A 26,378-nucleotide genomic window follows, 5' to 3' on the forward strand; every position below is an offset into this window, starting at 1 on the left:
TTTAAAGTATTATTCCACACTTAACAAAGAAAAATATTATTAATGTATTTTTATACGTTTTCTAATAAAACTATGATACGAGTATGTCTATAGGTATCCTTTGCTTATTTTTTATGTCAACTATCTACTGTATTTAAGAAAACGAGAATATTATTTTTATATCAAGTAGGCTTAAGAACGCCCCTTTAAAGTGCACATGTAAATTGTAATATTAATGCTCTCTTCGTTATTTTTGCGGCCTGAGCCTCTTACGAATATAAAAAATATTCAAGGTTCAGGTCAGGTTAATTAGAAATTCAAATTCAAATTCAAAATATTCTTTATTCAAATAAACTATAAAAGCACTTTTGAATCGTCGAATGTACATGTCAACAAAAAGCTACCACCGGTTCGGAAGGCAGTTCTGCTGAGAAGAGCTACTTTTCAAAGTCGATGGTATAGTACTTAGTTTAATTATTAAATTAGCTAACAGCTATCCTGTATGACATTCAATAGACATTAATTCCATACATGTAAACATGTAAATATTCCTCTAAATATTCTTGTACAGTGTAATAAGCTTTACTTGTTAGAACTTTTTTTACAAATACTTTAAATTTTGGAAGTGGCAAACTTAGAATACACTGCGGAATTTTATTATATACACGTATACTCAGACCTATAAAAGATTTATTAACTTTTTGGAGGCGAAAAATTGAAAATTGGGAAGCAACTGTAATAATACCTGCATCTTTGGAAACCTCTCGCAGAGAATCTCGCGCTCTTAGTTTCTAAATATATCTCACGGCTCTTTTTTGGAGAATAAAAATTGAATGTATGTCTGAAGCACTGCCTCATAGCAGCATTCCATAGGATATAATACTATGGAAATAGCTATAGTAGTTAGCCGGGCAGTTTCAACGTCCGTCATTTGTCTTAATTTTTCTGCCAGTGCTTCCAGATGAGTATTCCACTGGAGTTTGGAATCTAGAGTAACACACAAGAAAATAGCTAATTCCGACACATTGAGAGTTTCTCCTTTAATTATTAGACTAAAATTATGTTTTTTAGTATTTGGTAAAGCAAACTCCCGCGCATAGCAGGGTAGGCAGACGGGAGGGCAACCTAGTTCTAAAACACAGCATTCGTCGCTTTCCGTCGAATTTTTAAAGGCGTGTTAAGTGGCGGAACTCAACACCGGCCTTCGTGAAACGAAGAAATGAAAATATTAATAAATAATAATTTCTTCTCCGGAGTGCGAAACGAACCCGCAACCGTCACGTTACAGTCACGCCTTTGTCCTCAACAAATAATATCAGAAATTTAATATAAGGATTATTACTGATAAGAAAATTTTAATTGATAATTTTTAGCAACACAGTTGAAAAAAAATAATATACCGTAGAGATAGCTTCGCAAGATACCTATTTGGCACTGTCTAAGCTATAGTTAAGTTTAAATTCGTTCGCCTTCGCCCCCTAACTACTTACTAAAATAATTATTAAATCAAATCAGCTTCACGCTGTTTCCCGCACACAGTACTGTTAAGACACCCCGTGAAAACGAATGTTAAGACACTCCGTTCCCCACTTTCTGCCAAATTTTGGAGACTGCGTGTTGAGTGGCGGAACTAAACGTCGCGCTTTCCCTGGAAGCGAAGAGCGAAATTCCGATGAATGGATTTAAATAAATATTTTATTTTCTCGAGTAGGGATCGAACCCACAATCAGTTGCGTTTACAGTCCCAATTACTGCTCCTGCGCCACGACTGGCCACTAACTACATACTATTTTTTAAATAAGCAAAATTACAGCTGTAGTAGCAGTAGTACGTAATTAAAGCTTTAAAGGGCGCAAAAATCAATTAAATAAAATGAAACATTTAAGAAGTTTTGACTGTTATCGTAAGAATCCTATTTCTTCGCAAGTTATTTACTGATAGGCTTATTTGTTTGAATTATAATTGTACACAATATATTATAAGTCAAAAACAAGATATTTATAAAACAATTAAATATATTTTTGTATGTAGGCTAAAGAGTATAAAAATTGGTAATATACAAATTACTATATATTCTATAAAGTATTAATACATTCTATGTATGTTTCTTGGATACTTTTTGCTTAAGATTCTTCTTTCTATATATGACTCGTGGTTTATCTTCTGTTGTAGTTTCAACGTGTTCTTCTTCTTTTACTAGAAATCCAGTTTCAATCTCATCCTTTGGCTCATGCGATTCTAGTTCCTGTTGACGTCTGCGTGTCGTGTCTTCTTCATTGCCATTGCCATTTTTACTGCCCAACCAACCCTTAGCTTCCCCTTTGGATATTTGTTTTTCATATATAACATAACCGTCTTTTGTCACGTATTGGAGAACTGGTGTGAGCAATTCTTGTTTTTTATGTTTACGTCGATTAGATTTATGATGGTTAGATCTTCTACTATGCCTTGAATTCTTCCACCACCCCACATTCGAAGATGAATCTGAGTTATCATCTTCAGAATTATCAGTATCTGTGCTTTCTTCATCAGAATAGTATTGTTTTGGTTTCCTTTTTGTATGTTTTTTTCTATGCTTTTTGTGCCTTGGCCTTTGTGGGACTTGAGGTGCTTTATCAGAAGTGTCTTGTGAATAAAATGGCATAACTATAACTGGCAGCTTATGCGCAGGACCTTGTGGTGGTAGCATTGGCATGGGCATTGGCATGCCCCCTGTTAGTTGACTTCCAGAAATCCCTGGAAACGGCCCTGACATTGGAACTGGCACGCCTCCGCCTAATGTTCCTGGAAAACCCCCGCCGGGAACTCCTCCAGGCATACTTCCAGGAAATCCATTCATCGGAATTTGCATAGGTTGAGGTGGTTTATCCAATGGATTACGTGGTGGAGTGCTGACTGGCATTCGACAGTGCATTGGTAAATTTTGTGGAAAATATTGCATGTTTGTTGGACATAGCGGCAACTCTGGTTCTTTAGCTTTTATGATTGTAAAACTCCAAATAAGTATTCCATTGCAAAAATTTATTCGCATTCTGTACCTGTAATACAAATAAATAGTATAGTATTGTGTTATATATATCTGTTATATTGAGAATATTTTTTTTGTATTATTCGACAAGTTATTGTCGGTTGGAGAAAAAGCAATTGGAATATACTTATTTAAAACGTAATAAAATATGATAATTTCTGCCTACCTTGTTCAATTATAAAAGTGAACTGGGCATCAATTAATGTCCTCACTATGTTATACACTTCGATACTATTTTGTTCGCTCCATGAAGTTGAAATACGTGTAATTTATGTAAAACTGTTTTATATACTCTTATATTGGTATCAGGTCGCCGCGCGCCGTAACAACGCAACAATGTACACCATTGTTCATTATTTCAGAATAATCTCTTATATAAAACTAAACACGTAATTATGTTTCTATTTTTGTATATTTTTATTATGTTATCTCAATTGTTTATGAATCTCTCCGACTCGCTTGGCTCTTTCTGTAAATATATTATCTACTGGTGATAGGTACATCTTTCACTGTTCAGTATAGCTCTATGTTAAGGCATACAGATCGTGGCGCAGCGGCTGTAGGTTCCATTGGGGGGTTCATTCCAGGGACTCTGGTAACAACTGGAAAATTGGATGGTTGGGAATGAAGTGACTTATCACAAGGTTCCCTCTGTCGATGATTCTATATACGAAATACAGCGTGAAGCTATACAAAAATATACAGTATTTTTATCATCACCATTTTAAATGAAAGCACAGTGTTAACTAATCTATTAAAACCTAATACAATTAAAACACAATGACACACACAGACACAAACCTATCAAAGCTAATGAAGATGAACGTTCTTTATAATTATACGAGTATAACAGGTTTATTAAAGAAAGTATGTAATTGCGTAAAATAGAACGAGAGACATCTCTTTCTCGTTCTGGTATGTTTTTTGAGATGAAAAGTGGCAGATTGACAACGTTTAGTAGTATTTTCAAAGTACCTAGTAGGTTATTGGTATTGGTTAGTGGTATTGTGAAATGAAAAAAAAAATCGTCTTAACTGTTGACTGTGCTTAATTAATTTTTTCAGGGATGAGTTTGAAATATTTTCCCTATATGCTGCTCTCGTAAAAGGAGCGCAGATGCTTCCACCTGTATAACGTATTATATAATCGTGATTTTAATAGAGAAATAGTATTATGTCACACGAAAGTCAGTAATGAGAAGCCATTGTTTCCATTAAGAATGGTATTTAAAGCTAGCTCCTGAGATATATTTGTGTTAGTCGAAGCAATCTGTTATAATTGCGATACAAAGGTTTGCATTATTTTTTTAACATAAATCTTGGATATTTGGCATCACATCTGAAATGCTGAATTCCTCAGTTCTATTTTCCTAATAAAATAAAGCCAACTTCTCTAAGAAATAATATGAACTAATAAAATAATAATGGTTCAGAATGTGAAATAATGAAATATAATATTTTTAAAGTTAAATCACATTTCAGATGCACACAATAGTATTAATTCAGGCAAGTATTTTGCTATATCTGAGTTCGGAATCAGTTACACAATTTTTATCGCCGTCCATGTTCCAACGACCTCCAGGACTTCCAGGATTTCCAGGGTTTTCAGGACCTAATACCGCTGGTAGCATGATGATGCCACCCATGCCTAACTTACAAATGCCCGCCTATCCTCAACAACGTTTACCAGTTATGGTGATGCCCTATCACTCGAAAGCTGCTGACAAAGAATATAATAAAAGGAAGAAAAGAAAACCTAAGTATTATGATTTCGAATCGTCTAGCGATAGCGAAAGTTGTTCTTCAGACGACGAATATTTAAGAAGTAAAAAAAGACAAAAGAAAAGACGACAAGTTCTAACACCCGTTATATCTTATGTGACAAGAAACGGTAGAGTAGTTTATCAGAAAAAAATAAAAAAGGAAAACGCTGGAGATTGGTTAGAATTGGGAAAAGAGCAAGTCTTATCGAAATTTGAAGAAGGTGAAAAGGAAAGTGGTGAAATGACGATCGGAGACTTGAAGAACAAATATGGTTTAAGAAAGCGTCGTCATCATAATCACGATAAGTGATTTCCTATGATATACTCGTATAGTGAACATTGCATATCTTTTTGACGACGTTGTTAAAGTATTCTAAATCGTAATTATTTATTTTGAATTTGTCTTCATTAATTTTCATTATTGCTTTATAATGTATTAGCCAAATATTAGTTAATAGTTTAACTTTTAATTTTTACTTTTTTTTTGTAAAATATATTTAAAATATCGTATATTTAAATGAAGATTTTTTTCTATTACACATTTTAATAAGTTTTTATTTATTACAACAAAATATTTAATTTTCAGATATGGCAACTCCTAATGATCTCAAATTTATTGCCATTTACAAAAACGTTACCGCTACAACCTGAACTGGACAATAATAGTTTTAAATTTTATGATACTTGTGGATATAATATCGTAATGAATACTGATAACAGCGAATCGAGAGATAAAGTCAAATATTATTGGCCTTGGTTACCCGCATATCAATTACATTCAAATCGCAATAAAAGAATATTTTTATATGGAAAATGATAAAAAGTAAAATATATAATATATTAAAATTGATTATAATGTAGCCGAAAGTATTTTTTTTATATTATTATCTTAAGCTATGATATATTTTATAATAATTATTAAATAAAAGGTGAATTACAACATGTCTTTACTTTATTCAATATATTATATATTTGTTAAAATATCATATGATATTTTATAAATTTTAATTAATATCTATTAAATTTATATATATAAAAGCATTATCAAACTGATTTTCTACAGATATTACAAATTACAATTTCATTCATTATTTGTATAACTAATGACGTAGTATGTATGGCTTTAGATAGACTACAAATTCAGTTTGACATTTACCGTTCATTGATGAGGTGGTGATGTGTTGTGTTGTGATCATGTTTCGCCGGTAAATACTAGAATTATTGCGCAGTTACTTGATTAATCTTATTTAAAATGACACTGTATAAATAAATTGTTAATCTATAAAGTTCATGCAAGCATAGTGCGGGTTTTACGTACTTAAATTAGTGAAAACATGTAAGCGGGAACTTTGCGCTTTACATTGTTTTGCAAAATGGACAGCGAGGGCAAGGCTTGGAAGAAGAAACTGGGTTTCCCAGTTAATTACGATTCAGGCCAGAGCTCGGATGAGGATTTGTAAGTATATATTGTTTATATAAGGTGTCATTAAAGACCTTCACAGTGTGAAGGCCACGGATCTTTATCTATACGCATTAGGTTTGATACTTCATTTTATTTAAATTGTAACAGTGGATATACATAACATCTGAGAACTCTATTATATACATAATAAGTTAATTTTCCAAATAAAAAGGAACAAAATATTAGTGAAAGCAATTATTTTCACAATACATTTTAAATTTTCCATCTTTAAAATATACAATATATATTTTTTTTATTTGATTTTGGAAACAAAGTTTTATTTTTATCATAATTGTTTTTTCATATATATATATATCAGCCTCACCTTGTTTCCTGCACACAGCAGGGTAGAGCTAGTGTTAAGACACTCCGTTGCCCACTTTCTGCTGAATTCTGGAGGCATTGCCGGATGAATGGCGGAACTCAACGTTTTTTTGTTTTTCATCATGTACATATTATCATTAAAGTGAGTGTATTGGAATATGAATGACTACAACATTGCTAATATATTACCATCTATTTTAAGATGTTATCTGTTATATATTAAGATAGAGATAAAGTATGTTTAATTATTTATATAAACATTATGTATTTATTAAACTATTTATATGAAAATTATAAACATTCTTTCTTTGTATTGTATAACTAGCATTGGCAGAATAAAAAGTTTAAGTAATCAAGATTTTAGTCTGCCTAGAAATATGATCAGTTTATTTCTAGAATGTATTTCTAAGCTAGAATTAGAAGGAACTTTTAAAATTTAGTGTCTGCGGAGAGAGGGACTCGGACAGAGGAGTAGTGTTAATGCATATTTAAATAGACCTTCACGGATCACAAGTCACAGGCACTCCTCTGAGCTGCTCATCTACATTGCACTAGACAAAAGTTGAATCCATAGAATAATAAGGAGCTTCTTATCATTTTCTTCTCTAGTTATCTTAAGAACAGTCACAAATAAAAATCTTATTAGAAAAAAAATATAGGTACATTAATACAAAACCCATCAGTTTAAAATCAATACTATCCAAGTATCCATTATATTTTAATATGTGGAAATGATTGTATTATAAAAACAACAGATATGGAGATTAATACAAGTGCCCATATACATTAGCTGTGTTACATTACCTAGCTATCTCTTATCACACTAACTAGCATGCCAAGTTGATTGTGCTTATGACTCATTGTAATATAATTTTCCATATTATTTTATGAGTTAGTATAACAGATTTATTATTTCTATATTTTTAAAGCTGTTGTGATGCCATGGTACACACACTGGTTGTGGGTTTGAAAATAACCATATAGTCCATAGAGGACAGTCACAAGGGTACAGGGGCACAAAGTGTGACTAAACTTGTGGGTTCAATCACCACTTGAGGTTCAATTAATAATGTAATTCCTATTTATATAAATTTTTATTTCCATTTATTTGCTCTAGTGTCCAGGAAGTAATATTTATTTGCTCTAGTGTCCAGGAAGTAATATTTTATCTAATGGTTTGACACAGGCCTCATTCAGATTTTTCAATTCCTTTGTGAAATTAGCATTCCTTGATCCGATCCTATCCGATTGTCCTTCTTAATAATTGATATCACCTTTTAGCTTGCCTGCCATTTCTACTTTATGGTTTCCATTCTGTAATTATTTGTCTATTTTATGATGCTGTCTCTTGAAAGCCGAAACTTAACTTGATATATATATTCTGTGTGTGTAGTTATTAAAATTAAATGTTTTGTTGATATTTTTTAACATGAATATAATCAGTAGTTTTGTAACATACATTGTATTGTATGACTCATAACATATCTTAATATTTGAATCATAACAAATTAAATCAATATATAATTTCTTTAAAAGAGTGAAAAGAAAAATTGAGAGTTTTGACATTAAGTTCTCTTTAACAAAACATTAATAATAGTATAATTCTATTCATTAAGATTTTTTTCATATAATATAAATAATTAAACTATATATACAAGTATCCAAATGCAATGCTATGAAGATACAATGTTAAGCTATTACTCAGCAGCGTTATTTCTATTGTCTTTTCAGTTATTATGTATTACCATTCATTTTAAGTACCTGAAGGGGAAATTACCTTTTTGTTGCATCAATTATTTTAAATTTAATACTAAGTAGTATCTGCTAGCCCGCAGCAGGGCCACACGGTGTGACTGTAACACTAAGGTTGTGGTTTCAATCCTCATTCAAAGAAATTAATTATTATTTATCAATATTTTTGGTGTTGAATTTTGCCACTCAACCTGTAATACCTCGAAAAATTTGCCGAAAGTGGAGAGGTGGTGAACAGAGTGTCCTAACACTAGGTTCCCTCTGTCTACACTGCTGTACAGCATGAAGATGTTTTTTTTTTTAAATTATACTTCAGCATAATATTTTTTTTTTGAGTTTGTTTGGTTGAATATACCAATTTCAGGATTCACTGGTGGAAAGTGGGGAGCAGAGTGTCTTAATACAAGGCTCCTTCTGCCTGGTGAAAGGTGCAGGATAAAGTGTGAAGCTGAAATAATTATTGTTTCAATATAACCCAATGTAGTGCACTTTAATATTTCCATTTTACTAAGGGAGAGAGTTCAAAAGCTGGTTCTAAGTAATTATAAGTCATGGCCTAGTGACTCGTTTCTCTATTTGCAGTCACTGGTACCTGTCGTGGGCAAATATTGTATAGATGTAGCGTCGTTTCAAGGTCGTTCCTATTAAACGCAGACGACAGCAGTGCCATTGTTTGGTTAACTACGCGAATATTCAATAGAAATATCCGTAAATCATTTATAACTCGGTCTGTCACTATGTTGGAAATGCTTCAATAATAGCTGTTTTGTATATAATGTATGCATTGCTAGCTTATTGCTCGTGGTTTGGCATGCATAAATTACTCCTATCACTTATGAAGCCGAGTTTTAAGGCCGAGTATTACTTTTATATAGCAAAGTTGATTTCTTAAATAATATGATATTTAGTTAATTTTAATTATATGTATACTTTTCGAAACTTAAAAAATTGCCGTCAACGCACCTTTAGCTCCTCTGGTCCTCTAACCTGGGTGTAATGTAGTGGAATTTTTAAATCATAAACATTCCTCGTCTGTAACCCACAAGTACATACGTATGCGCGTCACTCAGATACTGCGCCGCTGCGTTGCTACGCACATGCGAGTGCAGGGGGAACCTGGGATCATAGTGTTAAGAAAATTCATTCCCTTTAAAACACTTCCGATCCCCACTTTCTGCCCTATTCTGGAGACATTACGTATTGAATGTGTGCAGTCTCGTTACCAGAATGAGAAGTTCAACATAAAAAAATCGTTTCCTCGAGAGGGAATCGAACCCATAATCTGTAGCGTTTACAGTGGACCGCTTGTTCTACGCCTCCCCTATAGATGCATAATGTTTCTATATTATATTCTATATTATATACTCATATACACTGCAAGTTCATAAATAATCGATCGCGTACCTGATACGCAAACCGTCACCGTTAAATATTTGTTGACATTGTGATAACAGCTGATTTCCTTGAAATATTGATAAAAGCCACTTTTACAAATCTGTTATAAAATTGTATTTAAAATAAAAAAAGGTTTTATTTTATACCAGATTTTACCTGCGGTTTTTCCTGCATGCCCAAAAGGAAATAACTAAAAAATGTGTATGACACATTCTAATTCTCTGGCTTCAGCAACAGTGGGTTACGTAGAAAAAATGAGGTATAGCCGTAGACGTAATATTCTATTCGGGGAACGAAATACGTGAACTCCCTCCATCTGGTAACAAGGCAAAGAACGGCGGCGAGTTACGCTACTCAACAAGTCAACACGCTCGAAAATTGGGCGATGCGTGGAGCACGGAGTGCCTTAACACTAGATTCCCTCCACTTGCACTGCTATCGATGTGCAGAACACAAAAGATAATAAAAGAAATCATTATTTTAAATGTTTTGAGGATGTTTTTTTTAAATGTATGTTTCATACAAGAATTTGATAATGTTTGTATTTGATTCAGACGTTGGTCTATTTGCGTATAATATATAATGGTGACATCGTTGCCGCCGCTATGAATTGATGATAAGAAAATATGCGATGACTTTTATTTTTACTAGTCATGAATTTTTGATGTTTATTTATATTTTAGTATTTAATTTGTAATACATACTTTATAGAAAAAAGTATTTCTATTTTTAGCATAGAATAATACTAAAAATATTAAAATGCATACATGCAGTGCAAATGCAGTTTTTTAATCTTTTATTTATATTTGTTGGTTCGAAATTAATTATTTCGATTGTTAGAGAATACGCGGTGTTGGTTAAATGGACAACTCACCATTGCGATTAATATAAAAGAGAGTATAATAATTTCCTTTAAAACTCTAATCAACCAAACACAATAGAAGCCGAAATTAAAGCTAAAGGTGTTTTATTACAGTGACATCAAAGGCGTAGAGATGAGACACTCCCGTCAGTCGTCCAAGTACCTGCTAGCGGAAGATGGTGATGGATCAGAGGCTGACATGCTCGGTACCACACCACCACGAGCTAGGAATCGGGATAAGGAGAAAAGAAGGTAAACTTTACTTATATAAATGAATAACAAAAAAACCTTCGAATGCGAGTTGGATAGTCCACCGAGAGTTTCGCACCAATTTTATGATTTTATGTGAACTAGAACATGAATTTTAAATATTTACAAATATGCTTCAATTATTTTTCAACAATCTCCGTAGTCAGAGGGAGGCTCTTCTATAGGTGTGCAATTATTAGTCTATACAGTAATAAAGACTTCTCCTTATATTGTTACAATACTTATATATTGATAGGTTTCAAGTAATAACCTTCTATCAAAATGTTGATAGCTTGATTTCTGTATATCGAGAAGAAAAAACAGCTTTCTCTTTATTTTGCTTCAGAATAGACTAAAATAAGCTAGTGTCCGGACACCGGGACCGTGCGCGTTTATTTGCGAAACTGATTGTGCTCCGACTTTTGTACCAAACCGGGGAAATCGAAACTTGCCTTAATGTCTTCGTTCCCGCGAGTGGAGGTCGAATCTACATCATCCACCTCATTAACGCGTGGTTTATAAAACAACAACAAAAAATAGCACATACTCTATTTTCATAGTTCTTGTTAGAGCCCATTAAAATTTACAGTTGTCTGATAATTTCATATTAACATGCCTAATAGGTAATCAGTTTGCCGACTTTGTCTGGACGGAGCAAACAGTAAGAGATAGCATCGTAGATACCTGTTAAGGAAACGCTACGCTACGCTTTGTCCTGAAACCAGTGCGAAGAAATTAAAATATTAAATATTTCATTTGTTCTGCCCAACTGTAAACACCTCGATCGAAATAGAAGTGTTGAGTGGCGGAAGAGAGAGAAAGAGAAGAAATTTCTTAGCATGCTATGATTTCACCGTGAGCGTTACAGGATGAGGAGCTAGAAGTAACTCCACTGTTTGAGTTCCGTCTAACCAAATTCAAAATAATTCTACTTATGTCGCTTTCTTAGTAGTTTGTTCTAGACATAAGCAAAACATTTAGTGTGTTAACACTGCGTGCCTACCCTTCTATTTTCGGTTCGACATTGATTTTTATTGATATACTCGTACATACTTGATTCTAGACCAGTTAATATGTTAGTTTTCCTCAACTTGCTGAATATTTTATCAATTTCTCTTTAAAAACGTTTAACGTCGGCATGTTGTTTACTTGAAACTTTATTCTTGGTTACATGTTTATATAGATATTTACATACGTGATTAATTCGTACGTCGATTATGTAATCGTAATTATTATATAATTAGAATAACTTTGTGGCAGACTTATAATAGTTTTAAGAGAGTCCGTATTCCCCTACCTTTCCCACCTAATTTTCCAGGTTTGGAATGTAGAGTGTCGGAAGCCAACGCCGCACTTGGTACGCTTTATTAGCAGAGTGAAGAAGGGCACAACCGTCGTGTTTACGGTCAGACTCTGTTAATATTCAGATTTCTTTGCCATATCATGATACATCCACCTTGACATCACGACCTACAGGTTCTGTTCTGTTCTGTTCTTTCTATTGCGTGCCAGTTGAGCACAAAATCACTTCGCCAGTGTCACCTTGAATGAAGAACTTACGAAAGACCTACAGGGACTAATGGATCGAAGTCACTGACCATTTGGTCGAAATGGCGTTAAGTTACACCTAGATACTAATAACTTACAATTTAGTTGTAATGTCAGCACATGGCAAGCAATGCTTCAAGTGACATAATTAAATGAAGCTCTCAAAACTGTTTAAACTTTAGTTTCATTTAAAATTATAAAAGTAATTTAAACCCCCAACAATATAGGTATTTAATAAATTCCTAATATCACAGTTTCGGGGAAATACCTCTTTGTATAAAATAAATTAATTTTTAACAAAAAGAAAAACCGACTTCTTTCACTAAAAAGTGAAAAATAATTATACAAAGATTTTATAATTTTGAAGTCGAACAGGCTTAGTAATTAGATATTGTAGTAAGGGTGTTGTAGCATTAGTTGACATTGAATTGATGGTTGAAAGAAAGTTGTAGAAAATTGCTTAAATATATTTTGGATAATCCCGTTCTGGTGAACAAAATTCGGTGATGTGTTGCACCGCTTAACAAGCATTGTTCAAAAAATTACAAGAGGAGAAAAGAGTGTCGTATCAATGGCTTCCTTCTACTTGCCAAATAATAGATTTAATTTGGATTTAGGCTTTTTTCCAAAGTCTCACGAAATTGACTATAATTATAAATATATATACAACTTGTTATTTTACATTACAGGAACACACAATCAACTAACGTTACCTTGACTGTATTAACAAACAGATGTCGGTTTTTAGTTTTCGGTGATATGTTTAGGAGGTGGACGTGTGCACAAGTTTTTAAGCACTTATTGAATTAAATAGATAAAAAACAGTGAATAGTTTGAAGTTTATATATTTTGGTTTATCTGTGATACGCAGTTCGTGACTTGTCCTAAATAAATGAAAAGTAGAAAAAAACTGGACTTTCAAGATTTAAAGGTTATTAAACTTAGTATTCATATTAAACATTTAATTATATAGATATTCTTTTATATATATTTTAATTTATACCTTCCATTTTACTACTATCCTACTATTTTACGCACGAAGAGATGCTAGTAATGTGACAGTACAAAAAATAAAGCACTCCCAAGTCACCAGAAAATAAAATGATATACCGATTACCTTCTGTTAAAACAATATGTTCCTTCTTTTTACTAAATGTCATCAATGTCGGTATAAATACAACAAAATAATAACGAAAATGTAAGTTGAAATTATATTTTTCAAAAAATTCTGACGACATAATCATCATTGAGTGTCAATTTCAAAATGATTTCCCACTGTGAACTCATGAATGGTTCCTTTATATTGACTCGATGACGAGCCTTTACGTCAACGCGCTACTTGTGTTTTTAAGTATAGATTCTGTAAATAATATTATTTTGCTGATCTTTGTTTCTTTTGTATTAATTTGAATGGGGAACGGAATGTCTTAAAATCAGTTTATTAGGCACAAGCAACCTGATGTTACCGGCTTCGGCTAACATGACTATTAGTAGTTGCTATAAATTGTTGCTATAAATTGTGTTATATGAGGTGAGGACAGCTTTTTATCGGGACATATTATTTTTAAAACTTTTCTTTTTTGATAAGATATAGGCAGCAAAATGACCAAAAATAAAACTATTGTTACATTATATTTTCTTTGAATATTTTTTCATAATTAAAAAATATCAAAAATCTTTACCATTTATCCCGCATAACTGGTTAGGCGGAGAAAAGCGAAGAGTGTCTTAACGGAGTACCCTACTATGTGCGGGATACAATATTATATACTGATACGATATGTGTAATAATTGAGTAATACGTACCTTTACAATTCACGTCAGTTGTATAACCGTATAACTAGAGTCGCCTTGCTGGCGACTGATATCTTATCAGCTCGGCTAATTAACGATAATCTCTCATAACACACTGCTGTGTATATAGGAATTGGCTATGTCGTTTTGAAAATGATTATTTGGCTATAAAGACTACTTTTAATAGTAATAAGTAAATAAATATTTGGTTAAATGTATATTACAATAATTGACAGCGGCCGATTATAGGTGCCATGGTTGTGAATTCGATCCCAAGCAGTGAAATTATTATATTTAAATAATTTACGTTTTCCCGCGGTTCCCCTAAACCGCTACCGATGTTGAGTTTCGAAAATGGGATATGGCTAGATAGCTTCTTAACACTAGGTGCCCTCTTCCTGTGCTATGCGAGAAAAGCGTAGAGATAGCCTTCTCCCTACGCACCAACCATATTTTGAGATATTGCCTGTTGAGTGGCGAAACTATGTCGTAGTTCGTCTTGTTACACACACACAACCGTCGCGTTTATAGTGAGACACTGTGCCACTGCGCTACGAGAGCCACTTACATAATGAATTTATCTTATTTTATATGAAAGACATAAAACTATTTCATTGGTCGAGGCATAGTGATCAAGAATATTAATTTCAAACAATATTGTAAAATAAGCAAATCTGTTTGCACCAAATGATGTATATATTTTTCCTTGAGAAGAATATTGATAAAAGTTACTTAATTTTCAGGAACATGTACATGTGCAACCTGAACATGCAACGGATCTCGCTGTCCGATGGTAAGAAGACAGATGAAGCGGACTCCCCTTCTCCACCAGGTTTGTTGTTTCTATTAATAATATTCTTCTATAAATAACTAGTTCCTTAGTTGGGAAAATCCCATTTTTCCCGTTTCCGTTGAGTAATACTCTCTTAATATCCTCTATAGAGGAGAGGATCAGGAGACTACGTGCCCTCAGCGTTCTCTGTCATTCCCGAGTAGTCTGTCGGTTGTCTTAAGAGTTTTATATAGATATAGGTATAAATAATTATGAAATACCGAGTATGTATTTTAGTAGCGACGATGAGAATTATGAAGATGTAGTCAGGAAATTTACATTCTGTGGCCCATTTATAAATGAGAATAAAATTAACTAATAATGCCTCGCTCTATCTGAAAAGGAAATTGCGTAACAATTGAAAACAAACACACGCTCTTCTTATCAACAAATATAATGATATCTTTTATGTTGTCGACATCTAAAAAATGTACAGGAAAACAATATTTTTTCAGTAGTAGATGTTTTTTCTGCCGTTCTTGGTCGCTAAAGACTACGAGTATTTGTTGCTCTTTAGCTCTAGTTAGCTCTGACACCAGCGGACCTACAAGCATCCATGGTTTTGGATACCCGGCTAGGGGTGAAGCGTGAATGTTGCCTGTTCAAGTGTGTGGAAATCGGAGAATGATAATGAAGATGGGTTACCATGTTCTTCTAATCAATAAAATAAGGAAGATGTATGTATAATGATAAAGGAATATTTACCTTTATCTGTTACAATATGTTTTTATTTAAAAAGAAATGTATGTTATAAACTCGAATTTAATTTCTTACATGACTAGCGTTTTTTGGACAAGTTTACTTTATATATCGCAAATATCTAATCAAAGAAACTGAAAGATATATAGGTACTTTGCATAAATAGTAGAATTGCTGAGAGAATATTTGTATTAGCATAGTAGTTATTTATTTAGCACCACGCTGTATACCGTATATGGCAGGTTGAGGTAAGCAGTGAGAACCTAGTGTTAAGATACGCCGTTCTCCATTTTCCCAATTTTTTAAAACATTTGCTTGTTGTTCTGGTAACAAGACGAGGTGTGGCGTTAAGTTCCGCCACACATCGTTATGTTATTAGAGCGAGGATATTAAAATACACGTGGTGTTTACAGTCAGACACTTCACCGCTCCGCCGCGGTGGCTATTTTTTCTTGGTTTTGAAACAAAATGTTGATGAGGTTGGAACGAGTGTTTTGGCATTCTCATGTAAACTCGAACAATAGTGGGGAAATATGAGAAATTAACGAGCAACAACCGCAAAACTTGCATGGACTTTGGTTTGTTTATTCTAGCTTAGTAATCTTAAATAGATGACGTTTTTTATTTATTACCTAAATATGCGTTACATTTATTATTTGTAATATCTAGTCACTACACTACAAGGAACTACGTAGGTTTATTTGGAGTACCGTATTCGTCATAAGTTACATATTGGTTTAAACAATATATTTATTTAACAAATAAAGTAAAGGACGAATGTTTGCGAGTATCATATGTGTTAATTCTGAAAATAAACTTGTATCATTAATGACTATCATTAATTCATTAGATCGAAGTCGTTTAGAAAAAAATATTTTGATCCAATGAAGTTACAAAATATAATTTCTCATCAAATTTCGCCGTATCACTTTGCATTTCTAATATATATATTTTTATATATATATTCTATAAATATATTTTTAAAATATTTTGCAGAAATATATCTTATTTAACTTACTTTATGAGATTTTTTGTGTAACACCTAGAAAAGCAAACATATTATCTAGATTTTAGAATAAAAAATATTTGTGTTCATATTGCTTCAATATAATAAAAATGGAATATATATTCTATATCCTCACAAATTAGCATCCATGGTGTAGGACTCAGTTAAAGAGTTTCGAACTTGCTAATATCTAGTACGGTCGACGTATGTAATCATGGTCGCCCTGGACTTTCTGAACTTTGCTCATTGCTCGTCCGAGAAGAAAATAATAAAAAATCAGAAAAATCCTCAACCGACTCGTCAACCGTACTGTAATTAGAATCATTAACCCACATTCAGTATTGTCCAATAGAGAGGCTGAAGAGGCGTGCCAACTTGAAGCTGGCCAGATCAAGGGAGCGCGACTGGAAAGACGACCAGAGAGAGTCTCGAGCTGACTCTTTACCCTCGCCACACCCGCAAGTTGCTGTACCTACTTTGGTAAAATTTTATTTTATTTTTTTTATCTAATTTAATAAAGCCATAGTGACGCAGTGGCATGCTCTGTGACTGTAAACGACGACGACGGTTGTGTGTTCGATTCCCACTCCTCGCTCTGGTAACAAGGCAAAACGCGGTGTTCAGTTCTCTCACCAACTCACCATATGCCTCTAGAATTGGACGGAAAGTAGGAAACGGAACGATGTGTAAATGAGGAACCGAGTATCTTATCACAAGGTTGCCTTCCTACCGTCGTACGTTAATAAAAATTATACGAATCTCCTAAAATTTAATTTTTTATTAGCTTAATCGCGTCATTTATATTTATGTGGGTTGTGTGTAGGCCCAATTATAGCATTCCAATAAGATACTAATTCCTTGTGATACTGTGAATGATATAGCTTAATAAAATAATTCAGCTTTTAAATTGGCCAAATAGTTTATACATTTGATTTGTGGTTAACATTTAGAGGATAAGCATGTATGGAATTAATATCTATTGTAATGCAGGATAGCTGCCAGCTAATGTAATAGATTGTACCATTGATTTTGAAAAGAGCAACTGTTGAGTTTCTTGCCGGCTCTTCTCAGCAGAACTGCCTTCCGAACCGGTGGTAGCTTTTTGTTCATATGTTCATTCGACGGTTCAAAAGTGCTTGTTGAGTGAGTTGAGTGAATATTTTGAATTTAATAAACATTGATATGTCACTATAATTAAAATAAATAAATAAAAAATAAAATAAAAATAAAAAGAGCCTTTATTTTCTCTGACCTGTTTACATAATTTGTTTTACTTATAACTAACATTTTACACAATATATGGAAATATTTACTAACATAAGAATAGAATATTAACTGAAATTGTCCATTTTTTTTCCAACTGTTATTATCATTATTATTATTATTTTTTAAATTTAAATTTATTGTTAAATATTATTATTTCTGCTAGTGTCAGCTACCAGGTCAGGCTGTCCTACGACATAGGCCTCCTCAAGTTCCCTCCACTTGTTCCGGTCTAGTGCTATCCGTCTCCACCCCTTTGGCAGGTCGTCTTCCCATCTTTTAATCTGTCTCCCTCTCCGTCTTTTTCCATTTCTTGGGTACCATTCTGAGACTTTTTTGGTCCACTTTCCTGCATGTGATCTCATCATGTGACCAGTCCACTTCCACTTAAGAGTTCTTGTTTTTACTTTGACATCCAACACTTTGGTATTGCTCCTGATTTTTGTTGCTTTGCATTTGTCTTTCAATCTCAGGCCCATCATGCTCCTTTCCATTCCTCTTTGGCATACTCCCAGCTTGTGTTCAATTTTCTGTGATAATGGCCAAGTTTGACAGCCGTAGGTGAGGCATGGGAGGATACATGTGTTAAATATTTTTGATTTTTCTGAAATGGGCACTGATTTATTCTTCATTATTTCACGGAGAGACCAGTATCTTTGCCAGGTGTTATTTATTCGTCTGTCTACTTCCTTATTTGGCAGATCCTTTACTGATATTACTTGACCCAGGTATATATATTCGTTGACATATTCAATCTCTTCCTCCATTTCTATTTTGACTTTGGTCATGTTAGTCATTAATTTGGTTTTGCTGGTATTCATTGATAGTCCTGCTTTTTTGCTTTCTGATGCTAGTTGTTGCAGCATTAGTTGTAGGGTGTCTGGATCTTCTGTAAACAAGACTATGTCGTCTGCGAATCTCAGGTGGTGTAGCTTTTCTCCATTGATATTGATGCCGAAGTTGTCCCAGTTGAGTTGCCTGAAGATGTTCTCTAAGACTGCGTTGAATATCTTGGGTGACAGCGGGTCTCCTTGTCTAACTCCTCTCTGAATTTGGAATAGATTTCCTGTTTTTTCTAGTTGTATTTTTGCTGTGCTTTTCTCATATATTTGCTTTATTATTCTTATATATTTTTGCTCAACCCCTTGGTTTCTCAATGAGTCCCATATGTAGCTATGCTTCAGGGAGTCAAATGCTTTATTATAGTCGACGAAGGATAAGTAATACGGGCGGTTGTATTCGTTGCATTTCTCTATTACTTGCTTGACAGTGTGTATATGATCAATTGTTGAGAAATCGGATCGGAATCCAGCTTGCTCTATAGGTTGATTACCGTCTAACTGTTTGGTCAGGCGTTCTAGTATAATTTTTATGAATATTTTATACAAGTTTGGGATTAAGCTGATAGGTCTATAATTGTTTATATTATTCTTGTCTCCCTTTTTATGCAAAAGTATGATTGTTGAAGATGTCCATTGACAGGGTATTTGTTCTGTGTCTAAAATTTGGTTACATATATGAGCAAAAGGTTTTATTATTTGTTCAATGGTTGCTTTTAGTAGTTCATTAGTTATCTTATCATCGCCAGGTGATTTTCCTATCTTTTGTGTTTGAATAGCCCTTCTTACTTCGCTTTGCAGAATCTGTGGGATTGGTTCTTGGTTTATATTGTCCTTAAATGTTGTATCGTCTGTTTCTTCCGTTAGATTGTCTGTATATAATTCTTTGTAAAAATCTGTTGCTGTTTTTAAGATGTGTTGTCGTTTGGTTGTAGTATGAATATTGTTTTTTTTGTCTTTTTTTTATCGTTTTCAATATCCATGTAGAATATTCTTTTAGTTGTTTTGAAGCCCTTTTAACTACTATAATTAGTAGAACTATATAATATTATACGTTTAGATCAGCAGAAACTATATTTGATATTACATTTCCTGTGTTCAAGGTGGAATCATGCAGCCGTTTCATGTCACTAACCTCCCGTCTCAAGTGTCGAGAGGCGCCCGAGGAAGAGGTCCAGGAGAGAGCTGCAGTGACCGATGATGAAGTACCGGAGAGCAGAGTGAACTTCCACAACACGTTCAGCATGCTCATCAATATGGGGAATATAGAGAAGGGGTGTAGACGCACCGTAAGTACCACTGTAAGTTCATTCCATTTTCCATTTTGCATTTCCATTTGCATTTTTTGTTGTATGTATTGGTTGGGATTGTTTTGTTTAGGTTTAGTTTTATAACTATCTTCACCTTTTTGAATCTTTTTCTTGATTCATAAACATTTCATTTATTTTAATATACATACTTTTAAATTTCCATCGTTTCATCCAAGTTACTTTACCTTGTAAATAAATATTATTTGCTATATTTGCTTGTTTTATACTTGCCTACTTGTTTAATAAAAAAATTACGTTAATCTTCATTCATTTATTATATATTATATATTTTAATGTTATCTATTCTTTCATTTTTCAACTTGATATATATATGCTATTTACAGTTATATGTTTAATGTTAATTAACCCATAAAAAAATAATGTTACCAAAATAGATTATACAACCAATATTTTTAATTATCTATCTATCCATAATATAGATAAGCCGTGAAGAGCAAGTATGGCAAAACGAACTAAAAGATCTCATTTGGTTAGAAATCAAGGCCAAATTAGGTGGAAGGACCCTCAGCCAGCAAGACGCGTTACTGTGTGCCCGAAGAAATATAGTACCGCTGGTTGTTCAACGGATACAGGAGTATAAGTAAGAGTTTTAATGTAGTACAGCCGCTGCGTCGTGGCCGTCTTGGCTGAGTCGGGAAAAAAATAATCAAAAAAAGGAAAAGTTCCTTCAATTATATCAAACATGGCAGCTATCTACAGCTAACTTGAATGTGGCCGCGACTCGTCAGTAGTACTGTAGACAGCAGTAAAACTACTAATCGCCTTTTAAGCAAGCGGTATCTTTACGCCCACTCGATAAATCAAAACTGCTTGCAAGTCTATTTGGATAAACATTATTTTGAATTTGAATATTTATTTGAGCTATGTCCCGGAACTTCGTTTCCGCGAAATGTAGAACATAGAATCCAGGTTTCGTTTCTGTTTCATTAGAAAATCGGTATTTTTTTTTCTAACTCGCTCTCTTACACTCCTCAAGGAAGTAACAAGAATAATTACATATTTTTACGTTATGTGGGTTCTAAGGGCGTTTATTGGCTAGTATTTACATATTTCAAATGCGAACCTATTTCGATGATCTCCTATTAGTCCTTTCAGATATTTTTTTTTAACAAAATATTTAAAAAAAAAATGTTTCTACTCCTTTCCTTTTAGCAGCTTTTATTCCTCAGATTCGAGAACCCCAACCCATGTATGAACCAATCAAAGAATTTAACAACGATTGAAGGATCACACGAGGATTTAACTGATCAATCTGAAGAACCTATACAAGATGATAATGAAAGTAAGTTAATGTTAACAAAGAATTCTTATAGAGCCTATTGTACTATCATAACAATATTATCTCTCTTGATTGTGATACATGTTTGGTGTACAATAAAGAGTATTTTACTTTACTTTTTACTTATAGAGGTTGTGGTTGCTTTTTGACAATGTTTGTATAAGATAATATTCGAATGAGAAGTGATAACTTTAAGAAATGATTTCTCGGTTAAATTTAAACATTTATAAACCGTGATGCAATGGTCCAACGTCATGATAAGCAGGATGGTTGTACGTTCAATCCCCATTTGGGTAACAGAATTATGCTTATTCCTATTTTGTTAAAAAAACGCGGCACTAAAAAATATCTTTCTAGCATCATCTGTTTGCAGTTGTCATATTTTCCATACGAGCTCGTATAACCACTGTTTCATAGCAGGCATCAAGTAAGCGTCAACTTGATGTATATACAGTTGATTATATGGTGCTATCGTAATCTCTGTGATTCAGTCAGCATCTGTACAGAAGGTGTTCCCATCATGGATAATTTATGTCCATCCTACTATTATTATCATTATTATTGTGAAAATTTGTTTCACTTTCACGCTTACTAACTACTGAACAAATTTAGATGAAAATACAACAATATATATATATATATATATATATATATATATATATATATACGTCAGAATAACAAATAAACTACAATTTATGTGAAATAAATATATATGTAAACATAAAAAAAAATGTATCGCTAATAGTTTATATGCTTTTCCTGCAGCAACAGGCCAAGGTACTTGCACCTCCATAGACTGTCCACAATGCAGTTCAGCAGTTGGAGCAGCGATGAGACAGATAAAGGAACTTCTAGAAGCATACGAAGCCGCCGTACAATTATATCCGTCTAGTAGTGCAGCTGCTGTGGACCATCCGCAGTTGTTTGCGCCGGCTTTGTTGCATAGGTTTAAGGTATTTGAATTAGAACATTTTGTACTTTGTTTAGAAATGTGTAAAAGTTATAATTATTTATTCTCACTTCACTCGAGGAAACCAATTATTTATTTTATTTATATTTTCATTTATTCGCTCCGGTCGAGGCAAAGCGCAATGTAGAGGTTCCGCCCCAGAATTTTTCGGTGCGTGGGGAGTCTAAACACTAGGTTCCCTTTTCCTACCCTGCTGTGTGTGAGATACAGCGTGAAGCTGATTGATTGACTAGTGTTATTCTGTCTGTACGTACACAGGCGATGTGCCTCTGGTACAACACAGCACTGCACATGCGTCTCAAGATAGTGTCAGTGCGGCGCATGTTGCGCACCGTGCGCGCTAAGCGGCGCCGCCTCGCGCACGTGCATTCAGGGGACTCCGCCTACGCTTCCAGTTCTGCCTCCAATTATGTCTCTTCGGGAAATTCTGCCTCTGATTCTGGTGGGAGGTAAAAAGAGATATCTAAGCTTTAAAAACAAGTATTTTGAGGGGAATGGGCAAGCCTTACCTTAACGCTAAAGGAAACTGTTTCTCACATATGTAACACATACTTATATACTCGGAAAATTCTGCGATCTGAACTTATTATGAGCTTGACAATGTTCAGTTCAATTCTTTTGAGTGTTGATCGAACCACAATCATCTTGTTTACAAACAAACGCACTTTGACTACGCCGCGAAAACCTCAATTTTCTAAATATACTTTAATATTGTTATTGAAAGTTTAAAAGTTGTATAGGTTATATTCAATCCTTATAAATATTCACAGCCAGTCATCAATCAGCCAAAAGAACTGTCAAGTACGTTTCAACATAAGCAACAACACAAGTGACTCCAACAACAGTGAGTCCAGCGGTACATCTGACCACAAGGAGTCAGGGTCAGGTTCTGACGCTGGAGAGCAGAAGGAAGGAACTGGTGACCTGAAGGATGGAACTAGAGACCAGGATGTAGGAGAGGATAGAGGGGATACGGATAGTGGGATTGATAAGTCAGGTTAATTTTTTTAATATTTTGGAATAAGAAGACAGAATATATCAATTTTTTTATGTGAGTTCTTATAACTTATAAGTGGAATATAGTCTCACAAGCGGGCACCGTTAGCCACTGGATAGGTTGTCTATACCTACCTTGCTATGTACAGGATATAGCGTTAAGCTAAAAAAGTCTAACTTTCATGTTTTATCTTATTTCACAGAAAACTCTACAATAAGCTCACAGTTATCAAACCCCGGTTCAGGTGAGAGTGGCTACGCGTCAGAGGAAGGTGGTGACGCCTTCGAACTAGGTTCCCTGGCTGACGTCACGCAGCTGAGGCTGTTGGGACGATCTGATGTGTCCGCTTATAGGTGATGGTTATGATTATTGTGATTATGATCTTGATTATCGTATTATGATAATTATATTTTGAATTATATCCTAATGATTACCATAGAAAATTATGACTGCGCTGTCGTGGCTCTGCGGTACAGCGTCTTATCTGGCAATCTACAGTTAATCGCGAAATCTTCATTTTTCCGAAATGGAATTTCGGAATTTCGAATGAACTAATATAATAGCACTGAAATGAGGTTTGGCGTTTAGTTCTGCCACTCAACACGTAATGTTTGTAAAATTCGTGTCTTAACACTATGTTCCCTCTGCTTACCACGGTGAATGCGGGATACAGCGCAACCTATTTTTTTGTTTTTTAATTTTATACATTTTGTTTTACAGATACTACCACTATGAAATATTAAAAACCCAAGGCGTCCGACGCTGTATGATGTTCATGGATAAATTATGTAACAAACTTCTTAATAAAGTTTATCTTACACTCTTGGAGCCACCGGTAAGTTTCGAGTTTTATACTGAGAATTGAATATGTGACACTGGTAAAATGTTAATAGATTCGCTCTGGTGTTGAGACAAAGCGCGGCGGTGTTTCTGCCACTTGACCCGCAATGCGGTAAGTGGCTAACGGAGTGTCTTAACACTAAGTACTCTCTACTTACTCTGCAGCGATGCGATGCAGCGTGAAGCTGATTTATTTATTTATTTGTTTTATTCTACATATATTTAAAAAAAATGATTTTAGATACTTACAGTTACAGGCGGACACCTTTGGTGAAGAAGAGGGCACTCCTGAAATGTTTGAACAAACCAGAGATGGCGACAACAAGACTGATAACAACAATAAGGATCTTAATAGTGAAGATATTTATGAATTCAAAAGGTAAATTCTTTCAAAGTGTAAAATCCGTACTAATAGTTCTTATATATATTTAATTCCTTAGTTTCATATTGTGTCCTAACATTTTTTTGTCTTAACGTCGCGCTTCATCATGTCACCAGAGCGAATAAATTAAAATAATATATTCTTTGTTTTTTAAAATACGGCCAGTCGTGGCGCAGGGGCACAAAATGTGACTGGAAGGTTTTACAACAATCAGTGGATTGACTGGTTATGGGTTCGATCCCCACTCGAGGAGATGAAATATTCCGCCACTCACCACGCAATGCCTCCAGAATTTAGCTGAAATTGGCGAATGGAGTGTCTTAATACTAGTTTCTCTCTGCTTACCCTGATGATGTGCGAGATGAGCGTGAAGCTGATTTGATTTGGTTTGTTCTTTAAATAGTAAATTTAAATGCCCTCTTTTTTCCAGATACGGATGCTGGTCATCCGAGTCCCTTTCAATGCAGCTACCCTCCTACCGCAACCACTTCTTGCTACTAACCAGTATTTGTATGGAGGCAGTTCATGATTATCTTTCGCTGAGGATGGAAGGTGCCCCTGATCATCCATCTTGTCTAACTATTAAACAGGTAAGTAAATAAATCAGCTTCACGCTGTATCCCGCACACAGCAGGGTAAGCAGAGGGAACCTAGTGTTAAGACACTCTGTTCTTCACTTTCCGCCGAATTCTGGAGACATTGCGTGATAAGTGGCGGAACGTAACGCTGCGCTTTGCCTCGACGCCAAAGACTGACTGGCCTTTGCCTTTGGTTTTCTTAGTTTCGAGCCAAAATTTTGTGATCTTAAAATGGATTGGGGTATTATATTTGTATTATTAATTTTATATATTTTATGTATTTTCTCTATATAAACATTAACTGTGCCGAATTTCATGCTTGTCCGTCCTAACAATTTTCATAGAAAGAAGTGCAAAGTTTATGCTTCACGTTTTAATATATAGATAATTATCAAATAATAAAATATATGACTCTCCTGCGCTCTCAGTAGAACGCTGATAGTAGATAGATATCATCATTCAATATATAACATAAACAATTTTCTTCTACTCTAAACTAATTCCAGTTAATACACGAACTCAAAGAAGGCATAGACATAGCGGCGGAGATGCGGGCGTCATTCTCGCGCCACGTGCAAGCGGCGCTGCGCGGCACAACGCAGGACAGCGTGCCCGCCGACCGCTGCCTGCTTAGACTGCTGAGGACTTATGACGCTACTGTTGCTACTGCTTTACAGGTTATATTTATTACTTATTTACAGCTTATATTATTACTGTTGTGTATTATTTGTACACAAATATAAAACACGATGACACACCACTAAAACACGTGACATTGCTCATCACAAGTTTTGTTATAGAATAGACATTTTAGTACAACTTGCACTACATTATACTTTTCTATCATTACTATTAGTATCTTATTATTGTCACAGCACGCAGCTGCGCAATATCCCAACATATTGGTAATCTGTGACCTCGAAAACCCTCCGAATACAAAGTTTCAGATCGATCAATCGATCGATCAAGTTTTCGAATTATGAACATAAAAATGACACGATATTGGATCCGCTATTTTCAATTTCGTACACGTTTTGCAACTTTAAACCTAAGTCTTGTGGCATTACGTGTTGAGTGGCAAAACTTAACGCCGCGCTTAGCGTGGTTACCAGAGTGCAGAAACGGAAATATTCGGACGGGAATCGTACCTACAACTCTCGAATTTACAGTCGCACGCTTGAATCCCTGCGGCACGGCCTTCCTAAAA

At 34.3% G+C, this 26,378-nt stretch overlaps 3 protein-coding genes across 9 annotated transcripts in view; 2 read left to right on the forward strand and 1 right to left on the reverse strand.

Annotated features, from left to right (window-relative positions):
* Positions 1 to 2,013: 2,013 nt before the first annotated feature.
* LOC146540196 (uncharacterized) lies at positions 2,014 to 3,322 on the reverse strand. Its single transcript, XM_085207909.1, has 2 exons — positions 3,174 to 3,322; positions 2,014 to 3,017 (listed from the first exon to the last, which is right to left on the reverse strand). Exon 2 carries the CDS (start codon positions 3,008 to 3,010, stop codon positions 2,075 to 2,077), a length of 936 nt encoding a protein of 311 aa, XP_085064035.1. The 5' UTR covers positions 3,011 to 3,017; positions 3,174 to 3,322; the 3' UTR covers positions 2,014 to 2,074.
* Positions 3,323 to 4,040: 718 nt separating this feature from the next.
* LOC146540197 (uncharacterized) lies at positions 4,041 to 5,649 on the forward strand. Of its 2 annotated transcripts, XR_014879481.1 has the most exons (3): positions 4,041 to 4,298; positions 4,489 to 5,149; positions 5,356 to 5,649. XR_014879481.1 is itself a non-coding variant. In XM_085207910.1 (2 exons), exon 2 carries the CDS (start codon positions 4,489 to 4,491, stop codon positions 5,077 to 5,079), a length of 591 nt encoding a protein of 196 aa, XP_085064036.1. In that variant the 5' UTR covers positions 4,041 to 4,298; the 3' UTR covers positions 5,080 to 5,300. The 2 variants fall into 2 exon arrangements, 1 of the variants encoding a protein (XP_085064036.1); XM_085207910.1 differs by lacking the exon at positions 5,356 to 5,649 and having other exon boundaries at positions 4,489 to 5,300.
* A 260-nt stretch (positions 5,650 to 5,909) lies between these two features.
* Mekk1 (mitogen-activated protein kinase kinase kinase 4) overlaps positions 5,910 to 26,378 on the forward strand; it is a 34,570-nt gene continuing 14,101 nt past the window's right edge. For 2 of the 6 annotated variants that reach the window (XM_085207843.1, XM_085207846.1), the window contains exons 1-15: positions 5,911 to 6,225; positions 10,679 to 10,816; positions 14,899 to 14,987; positions 17,045 to 17,172; positions 19,898 to 20,095; positions 20,545 to 20,705; positions 21,295 to 21,407; positions 22,170 to 22,357; positions 22,633 to 22,823; positions 23,145 to 23,371; positions 23,574 to 23,724; positions 24,092 to 24,206; positions 24,463 to 24,590; positions 25,024 to 25,183; positions 25,678 to 25,848. In XM_085207843.1, the coding sequence (XP_085063969.1) occupies positions 6,143 to 6,225; positions 10,679 to 10,816; positions 14,899 to 14,987; positions 17,045 to 17,172; positions 19,898 to 20,095; positions 20,545 to 20,705; positions 21,295 to 21,407; positions 22,170 to 22,357; positions 22,633 to 22,823; positions 23,145 to 23,371; positions 23,574 to 23,724; positions 24,092 to 24,206; positions 24,463 to 24,590; positions 25,024 to 25,183; positions 25,678 to 25,848 (2,241 nt within the window). In that variant the 5' untranslated portion in view covers positions 5,911 to 6,142. Of the gene's footprint in view, positions 6,226 to 10,678; positions 10,817 to 13,148; positions 13,293 to 14,898; positions 14,988 to 17,044; positions 17,173 to 19,897; positions 20,096 to 20,544; positions 20,706 to 21,294; positions 21,408 to 22,169; positions 22,358 to 22,632; positions 22,824 to 23,144; positions 23,372 to 23,573; positions 23,725 to 24,091; positions 24,207 to 24,462; positions 24,591 to 25,023; positions 25,184 to 25,677; positions 25,849 to 26,378 lie in introns of those variants that run through there. The other 4 variants (XM_085207844.1, XM_085207845.1, XM_085207848.1 and 1 more) reach the window with 4 other exon arrangements.

Source organism: Heliconius melpomene, chromosome 3, assembly GCF_056956725.1.
Source record: "Heliconius melpomene rosina isolate 202511_hmr_F chromosome 3, ASM5695672v1, whole genome shotgun sequence".
NCBI classification, from domain to species: domain Eukaryota; kingdom Metazoa; phylum Arthropoda; class Insecta; order Lepidoptera; family Nymphalidae; genus Heliconius; species Heliconius melpomene.

Excerpts from the sequence above, each read along its gene's own strand:
- LOC146540196 (XM_085207909.1), bottom strand. The coding sequence starts at position 3,010 with ATGCGAATAAATTTTTGCAATGGAATACTTATTTGGAGTTTTACAATC.
- LOC146540197 (XM_085207910.1), top strand. The coding sequence starts at position 4,489 with ATGCACACAATAGTATTAATTCAGGCAAGTATTTTGCTATATCTGAGT.